General features: G+C 42.3%; 1 protein-coding gene across 1 annotated transcript in view; it reads right to left on the bottom strand.

Moving 5' to 3' along the window:
* The window catches only part of CD36 (CD36 molecule (CD36 blood group)), a 538,852-nt gene that overhangs the window by 277,218 nt on the left and 247,582 nt on the right, over nt 1-14,052 (bottom strand). The window contains exon 4 of the mRNA XM_078674174.1: nt 7,511-7,693. Coding sequence (XP_078530300.1) covers nt 7,511-7,693 — 183 coding nt within the window. The remainder of the gene's footprint in view (nt 1-7,510; nt 7,694-14,052) is intronic.

Below are 14,052 nucleotides of genomic sequence, written 5' to 3'. Positions count from 1 at the left end.
AATCTTCAACTACCATCTCCTGTGGATCTGCACGGGGATTGACGATGATGGAAAGATCATATTGGTGAACCCACCCTAATATGGCGGGACCAGTCACAGAAACATACACCTTCCCTTGAATTACCCTTGTGCAAAACTTGATATTAGCCTCAAAATAACCAAGAATATCCAAGGGTTCTCCTTGGTAGCCACCAGGAGAAATATCTTTGGGAAGAAGTGGCCCCGTGCCCCACACCTCAACATAAACACTATTAGGAATAATAGTGTAGCATGAACCGGTGTCCACCATCAGAAAAACGTCTTTATCGTTGATGGTAAACAACGCTTTCGGCCTGTTCCTTCGTTTAGATTCACCCTCATGAGAACATTCATCAAATCCTACAGTCAAAATCTTATTCTTCTCATCCATAACTTCGGGAATGTCACTCACACAAGACACAGAAGAGCGAGCTTTACCCCTACACACTCTTGCATAGTGCCCTAATTTACCACACTTCATGCACTCTTGCTTAGCAGCAAAGCAAAATTTTGAGTCAGACGTGTGACCAAAATTACCGCACCTGTTACATTGTTGTGCATTGGAAGTATTGAACGGTCTAGTAAAATTTTGAGATTTCACATGAACTGTTTTCTTATTAAATAATTTCTTGTTTCTAACAAAAGCAATGTCACCTTGATCTTCTTCATCTTGAGGACCAGACATTGGATTATAGGAGGAAACTTCACTAACATCACTTGAAACCACCCTTTTTTCAAGTTCCTTCATACATCCCTCAGATTGTTCCACAATCTTGGCCAAGTCAATAGCTGTCTGTAAATTGGGATTTTTGGCCGCCCATAACCGTTCCTGGATTTTTTTGTTATTACACTGGACTATAAGTTGGTCTCTGACCAACTCATCCGTCATGTTGCCAAACTTACACTTTACAGACATTTCGCGAAGTCTGGACACAAAGTCATCAATCGACTCACCCACTCTTTGACTCTTTGTATAAAACTTATACCTATTCATAACTAGGTTTTCTTCTTTTGAGTAACGCACTTCCAAGCGAGAAACGGCTTCCTTGTATTCATCTAGAGGAGCTTGTGCACCAGCTTGAAGAACCTGAGGTAAAAATTTAAAAACGCGCTGACCTTCCTTCCCAAGTGAGCCCAACAAAAGAGCCTTTTTGCCTTTGGCAGATTATTCTTGTGCTTCTAATGCATCCAAGTAGTTGTCAAACATGGGGAACCAATCTTCCCAAGATATGGTAGGTTGACCAGGGCTTGGAAGAAAGCTGGGTGGCAAAATTACAGAACAATTTTGAGGAACAGCTTGGTCAGACATATTGAAAGTGAAGTAATACGTACACAAACAAATCTGAAGTGGGAAAATAATAGTGAACTTAAAAACAACTGAAATAAAATTCCCAAAAACAGGTGATTAGTTGGCAAGCTCAATTGACCAATGCACAAAGTAAGCTTGTTGATCACACAAAGTACCTGTGAATGACGTGTGTATCGTCGTAGACTATTTGATAAAGATACACAGAAAGCCTGATAATAGCGCAAAGTACCTGTGAATGACGTGTATATTCTCGTAGACATACACTGACAACTCCAAGATAAATGCGTGCAATGTTACGAAGAGCTGACGGCTTTAAGCGAAATGCGGGTAATGACAAGCCGAGTACACAACTGACGTATATATCGCCGAGTAATTTTAATGCGCAAGGGACGTGCGCATCGTCGGAGAAGATTGCATCGCTGGAAGTGAATTCATCGGGTTTCCACAGCAACCCAAAATGGCTTCCTTACGGCTGCGTGGCACGGTGACGTGTCTTCAGCTGCATTGACGTTAGACCTTGAAACATCACCGACGAACTGAAATGCGGTGGTTGGTTGACAAGACATGCGTCATGGAAGGATCCACTAACTCCCAAAGAGCATTCCGTTACGTCATCATAGCAGTGTGAGGAGCGGTGGAGACAGGACAGGAGAGCCGGAGAGACACCGAACACTTGAAGGGCAGAGTGAGGTAAGCGGCTTGACAGGAATTGCAGCAAATAGTTCCAACGTGGATCGATAGTCACAAAAGTTAATTGACAGTGAGAATCCACAGATCCAAAGCTTAAGGTAACAGGAAAAGCCACTTAAAACTCATAAGGTTGTCGGAAGACGGACCAAAAATAAAGCACTTGGTACTCACTCCGTAGGTGAAAGTAATGTTCAATGCGCTTGAAGAAGACACTCACTCTGCCAGCGAAACCACAAGATAAACAACAGGAAAACACCTCGATTTAGTCCGCTCTTGTCTTCAGAAACTTGTATCAGCGTGGTGGGTTCTGGAAGATGTCGCCGAAAAGTTGTAGTAAATAACTCCAATGATAGAGTAAGTAGAGTTTGAAGGGTTCTTTATTTGAGTTAAGGAGTAGAACAAGAGCGGACCCTTCACTGCAGCAGCAACTAGTAAACTGCCACAGAATAGAATATTAGAACATAGCAAGACACAGAATACAGAATATAGAATACAACATAAGTAGGTTCCACAAAGGCTATAGAGATAACTTGCAATGTACTACAGTGAACTAGTCTGTGAGACTTGTAGTTGTTCTGTTGCGACCATGTTCTGCATTTGTCATTCAAGGCAGCAAAGCAAATGTTTTGATTACTAGTGTGGGAGCATACATAGGGTATTGGTTTGGTGACTGTGTGTGGAAATTGTTGGCAGTAGGGTCATTTTGCCCATGGTTTATAATTATAAGCCTACTGTAGAAAATGTGATCTACGGCAAAGTGCACCTGATGAAAGATGGCAGACTGACACCTTGGCTTTTTGCAGCTGTGGTGTAGAATCGGTCACTGGTGCTGGAACTAAGGGTGCAGCAAATACGGTAGAAACCTAATAAAACGTAAAAGAGTTTAGAATGAGAATGGCCAATTAACTGTTTTTCTTCTGGCAAAATTTTTTGTTTTCCAAAGACAAACTGCCACAGATCCCCTATGCCACTCTAAAACTTTTTCCGGCACCACTGGTTTGGTTGGTCACATTAAAACATGTGCATTGAAGTTCCCTGTGTCAGTACTGTGGTACAATGGTCAAGAAATGCAGACTTGGCCCTCTACTATCCATATGTAGTAACCACCCGACGGTGGACGGTCGCCGCTCGCAACTGTGGACCATCTTTTGTGGACTGCTGTTACAAACATGAATGTAGTCAGTTCCTGTTTGGCGGACTGGCCAATCAATGTGGACAGAGGAACAGGAAAAGAGTGTACAAAATGATTATCAATCACAATTGACATTTCACATGAACTCGCCAATGGCAACTGAGGATTGGAAAACTGATCCACAACACGGAACGTTTGCTTCCAGCAGTCAAGCCTGCCTCTACAAGATGTGTGATTAAATGAAAATAATGCATTAAGTTATCACTGAAATCAAGAGAAAAGGCAGACTTGAAAAACAGATCATTGGAACATAATCCACTTGAAATACCTTTCGCCCAAAAGACTCTTAAGTTGCTTTCATTGTTAACCTGGTTCCTGGGCTTGCCTTAAGAAAGCGGAGATTAGTGTGTGGCGCACTGCTGGACTTGAAACGTGGAGGGATCTATACATCGATACGAAATTATGTATTTGAAAATTTGATGGATGATTATGGACTAACACTGGGACTTTCTTGCTTTATGCAATATTGAACCAGCAAATTGTTCGGGAGAGGGGAAACACACACACCGAACCTACCACATCCAAGGTTCTACAAACACTGCTGACTCATGGCAATAGCAGAAAAGGGATTACAGTGTTATACAACTCCCTTAGGCCTGATTCCATCTAAATACTGACACCTTTACTGGCATCCTGGAACAGCGCCCTGGCAACAGACCTCACTGATAAACAGTGGGCCCAGTACACAGGCTATCCTAAGTGTATATCAACCAACGTCAGATTGAAATAAACACAATTCAATTATCTACACCATACATATTTAACTCCACATAGGCTGTCCTGCATGTTCTCTGCCTCCGTGGATATATGCCTTAGGTGCCTGTCAGCAGACGCCACATTCCCCCATATGGTCTGGATATGCCCTCAAATTAGGAATTACTGGAATGGAATAGCTGAGATACTCACAGAAGCATCGAGGTCTCCAGGGAAGCCTCGGGCACTACAATTTATTCTTGGAATTACAAAGCCAAATGCCAGCCGAAAAAACCTTAACAGATTCTAAGACCTGGCACTGGGATTGGCCAAGCGCACACTAGCCATGTCCAGGAATTCAGCTACGGACCCTGGCATACCCATATGGCTCATGGACTTACGTAGATCGCTGGTCGCGGAACACATGAACCAGCAAGATAATGCTACACGACACCCCCCAACAAATATTACGCAGTGGCAAGACCACTTAGCTGTCATGTAATCAAAACTGCAAACCATGGCTTCTGACATACCATGATTCGAGCACCAGACTGTATTCCCATAGTGTTTCACAGGCCAAGTGATGCATACAAAAGAGAAGTACTTTGTGCATACTGATACATTCATGTCTACCTCAAACAGTACAACAAATAACAACACTGGTCGCCGATTCCCCCCCTCCCTCGTACACCCCTTGGCACACATGCACACACAGGTGCATAGGCGGAGGCCTGGTAGAACCCTCCAGCAGGTATACATTGTGCATACACGGGCAACAAGGGATAGGTTTTATTTTCCCTTCTTTTTTCCTAATTGTTATTTGTAAATAAAGTTGGAGACAACATCCATACTATCCATACTAATATTATAAAGAGAGAGCCCAAAACTTTGAGGCGGGTAATCTCAGTAACCACAGCACCAATCACAACACCCAATACAGCGTTGGAAAGGGCAGTTGCAGCAGAAGGACATTGGCTATGCAGACGGCAACCATATACATATTTTGTTTTTTTTAAATTATTTTTATTAACTTTTCAAGAAACATACAGTGCAAGACATACAATTGTGCCGTAGGACACCATATACAATTAAAAGGTAAAAGAACCGTACCAGTCCCTTGTACTAGTCCCTTGTGGGCGTGTCTGTGTTGTGCTGTGGACGTGGGCTGGGGGCGTGACTAACGCTGGGGGCGTGTGGTACGGCCATCATGCCATGTGAGTCGTACATACAAGCGGCAATTACGTTACTGCGCAGCATCAAGGGGTACGCTGGGGGCGTGAGAAACGCTGGGGGCATGTGTCCGGCCTTCATGCCATGTGAACGCAATTGCACCGCATCAAGGGGCACGCTGGCGGCGTGAGAAACACTGGGGGCCTGTGCTACGTTCCGCCCTTCATGCCATGTGGGTCGTACATTAATTAGAAGATCGTCTGCTGTGGCCGTGTGCTGGGGGCATGACAAACGCGTTCAGCTGGAGGCCTGGTAAGTAACATTACTGCAGCCTCTCCTGCGCACTGTTACTGAACTCTCTCATTCAATGAATTTAGACGTGCCTGCTACTATCAACCAGGGCTCTAGCCGGGCTCAGGCGGTGGATCAGTACACTAATTACACGCGCCTGATAACATCAACCAGGGCTGCAGCTGGGCCTCAAGCGGGGGAACACGCGCCTGCTAACATCAAACAGGCCTGCATCTGAGCCTCAAGCGGGGGAACACGCAAATGAGCGTGTCTGCGGGGACAATTACCATTTGGAAAGAAGGGGACCCCTACCACTAAGTGAACTCACTAATTGTAGGGAATAATGTAAACTCTTTTTTGTAAATCAGGAAATAGTGAGCTAAATTAATTAGCCATCAAACCCAAGGAAAACATACATACAATTATTAAGACATGTGACTAGAACTCAAATAAACTAGACTAGTTGTTTATATGTAAGTTGGATTTTTTTTTGTTTTATTTAAATTATTTTCTTCATATATGTTAAACATCTCTTATATATATATATATATATATATACATATTTTTCTTTAAAACATCAATGACAAACATGTTCAAATACAATCCATATGTGAAAACATACTACACCACAAATAAAAACAAAGGGAAGAGAAATTTACAAATAAGCAGCACAAATGACAATGATATTAAATGGGGCTAGTGGAGAAAGCAAAGCGGTGGATGGAGACTCTACGCGCGTTTCGGCATTTGCCTTCTTCAGGAGTCCGTCATGTGCAATAGATCAATTTAGAATTAAATGTTTTACCAGAGGGGCATTAATCTTCTTGGTGCGAATGGCAGATTTGTGTTCTGTTATCCTTTTATTAATTGCTCTGGAGGTTTCACCTACATATCCTTTTCACACAGAACTATCAAAAGATGAAGTGTAGGAAAACATAGTATATTGATTATATCAGTTTATAACATATGAGAATACTGTATGAAGTTGAAAAGAATATTCGTTCTTTTGTATATAGCTGCTCCTATATGGATTAGATGTAAATATCAGATATATACTGAATATGTAATTACAGATGTGTATGTTTTAAGATAAATACGATCCATGCCCAAGGATACTACATTAAAGGTTAGATAATTGTACAATTTCATTAGATTATTAGTTTGTGACATGATTTTTTATATGTTTTTCAGTGTTATGTCTAAATTGATCTATTGCAAATGACGGACTCCTGAAGAAGGCAAATGCCGAAACGCGCGTAGAGTCTCCATCCACCGCTTTGCTTACTCCACTAGCCCCATTTAATATCATTGTCATTTGTGCTGCTTATTTGTAAATTTCTCTTCCCTTTGTTTTTATTTGTGGTGTAGTATGTTTTCACATATGGATTGTATTTGAACATGTTTGTCATTGATTTTTTAAAGCAAAATATGTTTATATATATATAAGAGATGTTAACATATATGAAGAAAATAATTTAAATAAAACAAAAAAAATCCAACTTACATATAAACAACTAGTCTAGTTTATTTGAGTTCTAGTCACATGTCTTAATAACTGTATGCGGGGACAATTACTGCAGCCTCTCCTACTCGCTGTCACTGAACTCTCTCATTAAACGAATTTACCCGCGGCTGATAACTCTCTCATTCAACGACATTACGCGCGCCTGCTAACATCAACCAGGGCTGTAGCCGGGCACAGGCGGCGGATCACTACACCAATTACACGCGCCTGCTAACATCAACCAGGGCTGCAGCTGGCCCTTCTCCGTCGCTATTCTAATGAAGCAAAAAATGTTGTCTACCGCGAGATTTAAAAATAAATTGCCCTTGCCAAATACACACATTACACACATTGTATTTCATACCCGGACAACGTCGGGACGGGCTGCTAGTACTCATGATATAGTATGCTAATATTGATGTGAAATTAATGTAATTGTGATTGTACATTGCCCTATCAATACTGCACTTGATCGCTATTTGTATATGGAAATACATAGTCTTGTCAATATGTCAGAGTATGGGAATATTTGGCCCCTCTCCCCTTTATTTCTCTTTTTTTTGTATTCTTTTTGAAAATCAATAAAGACAATCCAACAAAAAAAGTTACTTTCATTGTTCATTTTCAGAAAGCTGATACTTACGGGGTAAAACACTCCAGTCATTTTATCCTTGATAAACAAATCGGGTATTGCTTCCAAAAATGGATCTTTGTATCCCCACAAAACCTCCTTTACTGTTCTTCTCTGGAACAAAGACGAATTTGATTTTTTGATCCAGCCATTCACTAATCCTAATGCAATTTGTGGAATGACAGAAGGGGCAGCCTAGAAAGAAAGCAAGCATGTGTTTAGTAATTCCATAGCAATGTTCAATACAAATCTTTTTGGTTTCCAGTAGTTATATCATGTTTTCGCAAATGATTGACAATTAATACACTCCTGCGGTAAAATCATGGGTAAATATTACAACTAAAATGAACCAAATTTGAGGTCAGCTCTAAAATATGTCCGAAATAACTCAGGATCTCCATGGCACTAGAAAGGGTGACAATATAGCACGAAAGGTGACACTATGTTTGAAAGGTGACTTTACTGTACTAAACGTGACTCTTTTTTATGGAAAGTGAAGCTTTACCACTAAACGTGGCGTTTGAGTACGAAAGGTGACTCTATGGCATGAAACGTTACTTTGTTGTATTAAATGTGACTCTTTGGTATGGAAGGTGAAGCTTAACCAGTAAACATGGCGTTTGAGTAGTAAAGGTGGCTCTATAGTATGAAACGTGACTTTACTGTACTAAACATTGCTCTTTGATATGGAAATTGAAGCTTCACCACTAAACGTGATGGTTGAGTAGAAAAGGTGACTCTATAGTATGAAACATGAATTTACTGTACTCTATGTGACTCTGGTATTGAAAGTGAAGCTTTACCACTAAACATGATGTTTGTGTTGGAAAGGTGACTCTATAGTAAGAAACATGACTTTACTGTCCTAAACGTGACGCTTTGGTATGAAAAGTGAAGCTTTACCACTAAACGTGACATTTGAGTATAAAAGCTGACTCAATAATATGAAACATGACTTTACTGTCCTAAACGTGACTCTTTGGTATGAAAAGTGAAGTTTTACCACAAAACGTGATGCTTGAGTAGGAATGTTGACTCTATAGTATGGAACATGATTTTACTGTACTAAATATGACTCTTGGTATGGAAAGTCATGCATTACCACTAAAAGTGACTTTTGAGAGGAAAGAACACCGGGCGGAGGCCACACACCTAGGGCAAAGCATAAAAAAATAATAATAATACTTTGGCCATAGTGTAACTAGCGACTTGCATATTTATCTAGTGAAGCGTCATAAAAAAAGATAGGCTTTAGCAGGAAAATTAACGCATACGTTGGAAATGTGACACACCCACACAGGAAATGATGCAATGGCTCAGCTATGCTGCCAACCAGGAAGTGTAAAGTTCCTTTCACTTTCATTTACTGTCTTACTGTCTGTGTTGGCTGATGGAGGTGTTTGTTGTTTGCTGGCGAATGTTGTGGTGTTTCCTGGTCTTGTTGGTGTCTGGACTTTCTGTGTTGTGTCCCTAAATTGTCACTTTTGTCCTGTAATTATATTTTGTGTTGTGTTGTTTTGTATAGTGTATTGTGAGGTATTTGTCTGAATTGGGGTTAATAGTTATAGGAGTAGCAGGCAGCTGCAGCCTGCGAAGGTAAGAGCGGTGGGGCGGTGGGGCCGGATGAGGGAGATTCCAACAGACGGCGTCAAGAGAAAAATTAAATAAATAATTATTTTTCCCTTGTCAAAACACCCCACCACCTGGCCCCACCACTCTTACCTGCATGGGCCGGCTCAGGTAGGAGGAAGGGATAGTGGTTTTGTTTTTCTAGTTGGGGTTAGGGTGGCTAGTAAGTGTAGGGAGATTGGGAGAATGGGAATGGCAGAGAACATGACAGAAGAGAAGTTTGGGGGCCTGCTGTGGCGCATTGTTAAATATTTGCCCAACATGATTGGAAGTGGAGGCAGGTTAATCCAGGGCTATCCAACCCAAGAAAGGAAGCTCCGGTGGGGGAAGGTGCGCTTTCAGATGTCCAGAATTTTTGGTGTAGAGCAGAACATCCGCCAATATAAACTCCAGTGGGCCGATATCGTCAGCCGAGAGCAGGACCTCCTGGATCACCTTGAGATCGAAGTTGGTGGGGCCAGTTCCCATATATCATGAGCTTGTAGCTGTTTGGCTGTAGCAAAATACTCTTAATGGTTTTGTAATTGAAAGGGCCAGATATGCATATAGGTTACTCTGGCATGATACAGCTAACTCACTTACAGACATTGAATGTCACATAGGGGCATGTTCATTGAGTCATTACAGTAGCGAAAGCAGACCATGCATTGCCCAGGAGGCCCATAGGTGATGTGGGACCCATCCCACACTGTACAGAAAGTATTGTCACCCGGCCTGCTAGGCCATTACTGACTATGAACTGTGTGGATCCCCCACCAATATGTTGCAAGGAAGCACAGTAAATTCAAATATGGGAAAACTCATGCACTCACAAGTGTTCAGTGTAATCAGGTGTTTCTGTAGTAGGTGCAGCTTGGTATAATCTCCTGAGTAAAAGATATGAATAAACAAAATAAACCAGTGTTTTCCTCCACCTGTGGAAAGCGTCTCCAGTCTGAACTCAGTTCAATAAAGTTTCAAATTGTAATCAAAAAATTGTTTGGGAAGTGTTAATTTATTTTCTCTTAACTGTTTTTATTGTGACACTGTAGTCACATTTACAACTTTGTAAAAATTCAACAATTATGCCTAATGCATAATGTATGCATAAACAAATTTGCATATGATGGAGCTGTGCTATTTCGCATAGATGTTCCCGACAGTTGAATGTAAAATTATTTTTGCTATTCAAAGTAGCTGTGGTAGAGCGAGAGGTGTAAACGTTACAAAAGGAAAACCTTCAAAGCTTCTTCCTTTTCTGAGTTGACTTAAAAAGATTCTACTGCTAGTAGTCCCACGTTATGAGGGATACACATATATAAGGATTATACATCAATTGTGCACCAGATCACCTTTGTAGTTTCATCCAATTTGATATTTTCAATGATATTCAAAAAATCACTGGTGTCCTTTAAATATGTAGACATTTTTTGGACTAGGGGTTGAAAGTGTCACATGTAATCAGGCTACAGGTTGGTCAAGGTGTCTGTGACTCTCCCAAATGGTCACAAATATGTCTCTGTTACATAACAACAACCTCTTACCTTTATGAGACTGTAGGGGACTTGATTTATAATTTTTAGGTCTCGCTCGAGACCTATTGCTGCGGAGTCGGGTCTGAAGGGAGACAGTCCTGGGGACGAGCGCGGATTGCATCTCGTGGACGCGCATGCCCAGCCTCCCGGAGCCGTGCACATCTCCAGAAGCCGATTGCCAGGGTCAGCCATGCCTCTCCAGTCGCACGCGCGCACACACACACACTGCATACACGCACGCGCACACACACTGAATACACACATGCTCACACACAGGTGCCAAGCCCCACTTACTTCAGCCACCTCTCCTGACTTCTGCTGCCATCCACTCTGTGAGAGTGGGCGCGGGCTTCTCCAAAAGACGGAAGTCCCGCCCCATGACTGCCGTGAGCGTGCACATCCCGAGACCGGAAGTTCGGGAGAGTGCACGTTCACGGCTTGTTAAATAAATTGTATTGATTGCAAGATGTGCGACATGCAATAAAACATCATTATTTGCTGCAGATGAAAATGCGTCTTTCTATGTGACACAGAACGTAAAAGTGTGCGTAAATCCGCAAGGTGGCGATGTTGGCAAGTGAAACTGCAAAATTGACTTTGATTCTGATGCTCCACCTTCCTGCTCATTCTACATTCCGGAATTACGGGGAATGGAAACCTATTCCTGCTGCTGGCTACGGATCGGAATTAATATCATGCAGCACATTAGCTGATCAGTAGAATTAAATTTAAATATTTGTTCCGACGGACAATCGTGGATACATGTTTTTTAAAATGACATTTTTAAGCAAACGGAGCTCTGTGAAATGGCGCCTGCTTTGCTTTGTTCTGCACTTGCTTTGATCTCGCTCGTGGGCAGATCAGATATTCCGTCCTCGAGGAGCTGGACCCGGGCACCTTTGTGGGAAACCTCGCCAAGGATCTGGGCATTGACGTCATCGGTCTGAACTCCCGCTGGCTGAAGCTGATGTCGAGAGCCAAGAAGCAGCACTTCCAGGTGAATATGAACAAGGGCGTCTTACTGACGAGCGAACAGATCGACCGAGAAGAGCTGTGCGCAGAGAGCCCTTCCTGCAAGCTGAATCTAGAGCTGGTTATTGATAACCCATTGGAAATGCATCGCCTTGAAATAGAGATAATTGACGTGAATGACAACGCGCCCTCCATTAGTGAAAATGAAACCACCCTTAACATCTTAGAGTCGGCGTTGCTGGGCAGTGCGATTCCAATCGGAAACGCCATAGATCCTGATATTGGTGCAAATGCCCTCAAGGGGTATAAACTCAGCCATACGGAATATTTTGAAGTTGCAGCTGAAGTCAATACCGACAAAGATAGAGTAACGGAACTCATTTTGAAACAGGCTTTAGATAGAGAAAGTCAGCCCATGCATACACTTCTTCTGACAGCTTTTGATGGAGGGGATCCTAAGAGATCTGGATCTATGAAGATCATCATTAGAGTTCTGGATACGAATGATAATGTCCCCACATTTGACAGGGTGGTGTATCATGTGAAACTGTACGAGAATGTGCCAGTAGGTACCCACGTTTTGGGACTGAATGCCACAGACCTGGACGAGGGTCCGAATGCAGAAGTGGGGTATTTCTTCCATAAACTAGTGCCCATGAACATACAGAACATGTTTAATCTCGACGAGTCAACAGGTGTGCTAAGTATTCGGGGGAAGATTGATTTCGAAGATACCAAGGTGTACAAGTTGTCAGTGGTGGCTTTGGATAAAGGTTCAGTCCCTCTGGCCGGCCGTTGTCAGGTGTTTGTAGAAATACTTGATGAGAATGACAATGCTCTGGATATAACTCTCACCTCCGTGTCCAGCTCAGTTCCAGAGGATGCTGCGCCAGGAACTGTGATAGCTCTGATGATTGTGTCAGATAAGGATTCGAGCAAAAATGGACAAGTCGAGTGTAGTGTCCCCGCTGCCCTTCCATTTACCCTCCAGAACCCATACAACAATCATTACTCCTTGATTCTCAAAGATCCACTGGATTGTGAATCTACAGAGGAGTACACAGTCACGGTCACAGCTGTGAACAAAGGATCCCCTCGGCTCACCACCTCAACAACCCTCAAAGTGCGAGTTTCAGATGTCAATGACAACAAACCGAAGTTCACACAGCCAGCCTATGAACTGTATGTGATGGAGAACAATGTCCCAGGGACCCACGTGTTTACGATATCCGCCGCAGACCTCGATGCCAAAGAAAACGGATACCTCACTTATTCAATCTCCGCAAATACAACGCTTGACAGCTTTGTCTCTATAAACTCAGAGAACGGTAAACTCTATGCCTTGAAGTCGTTTGATTACGAAGAAATTCAACATGTGCAGTTTGAAGTGCATGCAAAAGATGCAGGTGTTCCATCACTTAGCAGCAGTGTGACCGTCCACCTGTTTATTCAAGACCTCAATGACAATGCACCAACCATTTTACAACTACATCCCCCAAGCACTTCCTTTGGAATTGAGGTTCTCTCTCTGCCTCTGGACTCCGGTTATCTGGTCTCAAAAATAGGAGCAGTCGATGCGGATAGCGGTTACAATGCATGGTTGGCTTATGATGCCATTACACCAAAGGAGTCCTCTCTGTTCAAAGTTGGACTTTCGACTGGGGAGGTTCGAACATCTCGTGCCATCAGGGACCACGATGGAAACTACCACAGGCTGCTCATACGTGTGAGGGATCACGGGGAACCAGTGTTGTCCAGTACTGTCACCCTGAGTATCACATTTAAGGACAAAGACAAAGAAATGCAAAGCGACTTCATGGGACACCCAGAGAGCGAAGACCTGATGTCTAATGTGAATCTGTATTTGGTGATTTCAATAGCTTTCATTTCATTTATTTTTTTGGTGACGGTTATCATCTTTGTTGCCTTAAGGATTCATAGATCTGGCACCAACATGTCAGGATATGACCAGTCTTCGGCTACAAATGATCGGGGAAGCTGGTATTACACACAGAATTCCAGCTATAAGGTGTGTCTGGGGAATGGGACACATGATATTTTACTATTTAGTAATCAGTGCTCACAACACTCAGAAGACAGTATCAATAAAAGAAGAACATTGACATCCGAGGAGCAAACACAGCCAAGCGTCGATGAACTTTTAACAATAGAAGACATCAAGGTAAGAGTACTTTTGATATGTAGCGTCGCTATGTAGTTTTCATTCAGGTTGTTATTAGAAGAAAACACGACTGTTGAAAGAATACTGAGCTGCAGATAATAAGAACGACTTAAACAAACAAGTGTTGTAATTAACTAACATAGGTGATCAATAATAATTCAGAGGAAGTTATATCTCAAAACATTTATGTCTCTGACTTTAGTGGGAATGGGTTACATCTTTTCTCTGTTGCTATGATATTCTTTTCTCCTTTGTAG

Source organism: Lissotriton helveticus, chromosome 1_1 (assembly GCF_964261635.1).
Source record: "Lissotriton helveticus chromosome 1_1, aLisHel1.1, whole genome shotgun sequence".
In the NCBI taxonomy this organism is placed as follows: domain Eukaryota; kingdom Metazoa; phylum Chordata; class Amphibia; order Caudata; family Salamandridae; genus Lissotriton; species Lissotriton helveticus.
Note: the sequence above shows the minus strand (reverse complement) of the source record. Positions and strands in the feature narration are given on the sequence as shown.